This window comes from Lathyrus oleraceus, chromosome 4 (assembly GCF_024323335.1).
Source record: "Lathyrus oleraceus cultivar Zhongwan6 chromosome 4, CAAS_Psat_ZW6_1.0, whole genome shotgun sequence".
Lineage (NCBI taxonomy): Eukaryota > Viridiplantae > Streptophyta > Magnoliopsida > Fabales > Fabaceae > Lathyrus > Lathyrus oleraceus.
The window spans coordinates 475,043,143-475,046,340 of NC_066582.1; the positions used below are offsets into that span (position 1 = coordinate 475,043,143).

General features: G+C 40.1%; 1 protein-coding gene across 1 annotated transcript; it reads left to right on the plus strand.

Annotated features, from left to right (window-relative positions):
* The first annotated feature begins 943 nt into the window (after positions 1–943).
* Positions 944–2,759, plus strand: LOC127138034 (uncharacterized). Its single transcript, XM_051064439.1, has 3 exons — positions 944–1,882; positions 1,961–2,197; positions 2,544–2,759. Exons 1-3 carry the CDS (start codon positions 944–946, stop codon positions 2,757–2,759), a joined length of 1,392 nt encoding a protein of 463 aa, XP_050920396.1.
* Positions 2,760–3,198: the final 439 nt, after the last annotated feature.

Here is a 3,198-nt window from a genome sequence, read left to right on the forward strand (position 1 = left end):
AAAATATTGTTAAGAAGTTTGGCATGGAGAATGCAAGCCACAAGAGGACACCTGCTCCTACTCATCTGAAAGTGTCTAAAGATGAAAATGGTGTCAGTGTGGATCAAAGTCTCTACAGAAGCATGATAGGGAGTCTGCTATATCTCACAACAAGCAGACCTGACATTGCTTTTGCTGTAGGTGTATGTGCTAGATATCAAGCTGAACCAAATGTGAGCCACATAAACCAAGTGAAAAGGATCCTGAAATATGTCAATGGTACTAGTAACTATGGGATGCTATACACTCATGGATCTGAATATGTGTTGTCTGGATATTATGACGCTGATTGGGCTGGAAGTGATGATGATAGGAAAAGCACATCAGGAGGATGCTTCTTCTTGGGGAACAATTTAATATCATGGTTTAGTAAGAAGTAAAATTGTGTGTCTTTGTCTACTGCTGAAGCTGAATACATAGCAGCTGGAAGTAGTTGTTCTCAACTGGTGTGGATGAAACAAATGCTGACTGAATACAATGTCACGCAAGATGTCATGACATTGTACTGTGACAACCTGAGTGCTATAAACATTTCTAAGAATCCTATTCAGCACAACAAGACAAAACATATTGATATCCGTCACCATTTTATTAGAGAACTCGTGGAGGATAAGATTGTAGCCTTATAGCATGTTGCTACTGAGATGCAGTTAGCTGATATTTTTACAAAGGCATTGGATGTAAATCGGTTTGAAGTCCTGAGAGGAAAATTAGGGATTTCCATTTATGAAGAATTGTAGCAATTAATATGGAGTGGGAAAAGTAAGCAAAGTAGTGTCTATGTGGCTAAAATAAAGCGCCCCCATTATGGTAAATCATCACCTACTCCAACTCTTCCAACTTCCTACTTCGTCCTCACACTCCTCTACTAGGGCAACTGCAATTTTTCCACAGAAACATCAAAATGTCACAACATCGAACTACTTATGCTTCAAAAACTACTAAGCCCACTCAAAAGGTTAGTGCTCATTCCATGGACTTTCACGATGATGAGATTCTGGATGTGGTTCCTCTATCAGTTATTCCCTGCGAGGCCCTTGATTTGAACCATCCCATGGATGCATCAGCTTCTACATGCCCCAATCAAGGTAACATCTCTAGTATCCCTTCTAGCTTAACTCATGCCACTAGTTCTAAGGAAGATATACACCACACTGATTGTGTCATAAGAAACCTAGTCACTAGAATCCTTAATGAAGGATATTCAATGAAGGGAGTCTCTACTCCCCTGTCTAAAATGTACCCCTCTCCTAAGGTTGAACAACATAGTGAGAAGAATGAAGATTCCTCCAGTTCTGATAAGGACATGGCTGCAGAAGGTTTGTGCTCCCTAGGGCAAACTGTGTCTGGTAAAGGAAAATTTGTGGCATCTAAAACTACCAATGCTTCCCATCCTGAGAAGCATGATGTTGAAAACGATGTGATTGACCTAGAGGATGATAGGTATGATGATCAAGAGGATAACTTACTTCACCACTTAAAGCCAAGTGTGGCTAAGCGTATGAAGACTAGAAAAGGAAGATCTGTGGCTGAACTGATGTTAGCTAGAACAGCTAAGAAGGCTGCTGGTGTTGGTCCTTCCAAATCTTGGAGCAAGGTTGAAGTGAAGAATAGGAAGGTTAGAGAAGTTTCTGAGTCTGAAGAGGATGTCGAGGAAGACGTCCCTGATATCTCTGTTGTGAAGAAGACCTCTGTGAAGAGGTCCCCTGTGAAAGTTGCTGCTGTGCATTTGGATAATATTTCTTTCCATCTTGAGGATGGAGCTTCCAAATGGAAATTTGTGATTCAAAGAAGGGTGGTTGTGGAAAGGGAGTTAGGAAAGGATGCTGTTGAAGTCAAGGAGGTCATGGACCTGATAAAGACTGATGGGTTAATGAAGACTGTGGTTGGGTTCTCTCAGTGCTATGAGGGTTTCGTTAAGGAATTCATTGTCAACATTCTTGAGGATATTGCTAATAAGAACAACAAGGAATTCTGCAAAGTGTTTGTGAGAGGTAAGTGTATCACATTCTCTCCCACTGTCATTAACAATTTTCTGGGAAGAAGAGTTGAGGGTGCAAGTGAATTGGAAGCTACAAACAATGAGGTCTATAGAGAAATTACAGCAAGGCAGGTGAAATGGTGGCCTATTAAAAAGCATCTTCCTGCTGACTATCAAGTATGCAATATTGCATAAAATATGAGCTGCAAATTGGGTGCCTACCAACCACATTTCCACAATTGCTAATACCCTTGGAAGATTCATTTTTGGTGTTGGAACCAAAACGAATTTTGACTATGGTAGATTTATGTTTGAGCAAATTATCAAGCATGCATCCACTAATGCAGTTAAGCTACCTATTGCCTTTCCCTCTATGATTTGTGGGATTATCCTGAATCAACACCCTGGTAGTCTGAGTTTTAATGACTTACCAAGTAGAAGAAAACCTGCTCTGTCAGTGCATTATAAACTGTTTGAAGGCAGTCATGTCGAAGACATTGTCATGACATCTGCTATGAAAAAGCCAGCCTCAAAAGTTGGAACTATTACTGAGCTGAAGGAGAATTGTAAAGAGCTGGGTGAAGGGATAAGGGTAGCAACAACTAGGAAAGAATCGTTGGAAGCCATGATTGCAAGCTTGGAGCAAGCTGAAGGTGAGAGGTCTGCAAATAATGATGAGACAAGTGGCAATTCTGTTTCTGATGCTGATGAAGCTGCAAGCTCAAGTTCCTCTAAGTAGCTCCTTTGACTTTGGTCCCTAGTGATGTGATGATGTTTATTGATGTGATAGTTTTTGTAGCTATTTTGATGGATTTTCTTGATTTTGGCAATTTTGTTTTGTTGTATTCATGTTTTGTTGGTTTGTGTCTCAGCTTGCTTACAACTGAATATGTACTTGGTTTTGTAACCCTTAACTTTTGACATTTTGGTTTATGACTGAATAGATATTTATTTTGTCTCTTTGGTCTCTTTTGGCTAAAAAGGGGGAGAAATAGCTATAACTATAGATTATGTTGGATGTTTGATACAAAAAGGGAGAAGAGGGGGAAGTGTTCTGTCTGTGTGAAGCAGATTAGTGCTTGGTGTGAACTAGCTGAAGGGGTGGTGTGTTGTGTTCTGAGCACAAGCGCATGTGTGTTTACTAGTTGCTATTTTTGCTAGCAATGTGTGTATGTTTA

Coding starts and splice junctions, on each gene's coding strand:
- LOC127138034 (XM_051064439.1), top strand. CDS start 944: ATGTCACAACATCGAACTACTTATGCTTCAAAAACTACTAAGCCCACT. Junction 1,883..1,960: donor ATGCTGTTGAAGTCAAGGAG/GTCATGGACCTG, acceptor GGTTTCGTTAAG/GAATTCATTGTCAACATTCT. Junction 2,198..2,543: donor ATCTTCCTGCTGACTATCAA/GTATGCAATATT, acceptor GCTATGAAAAAG/CCAGCCTCAAAAGTTGGAAC.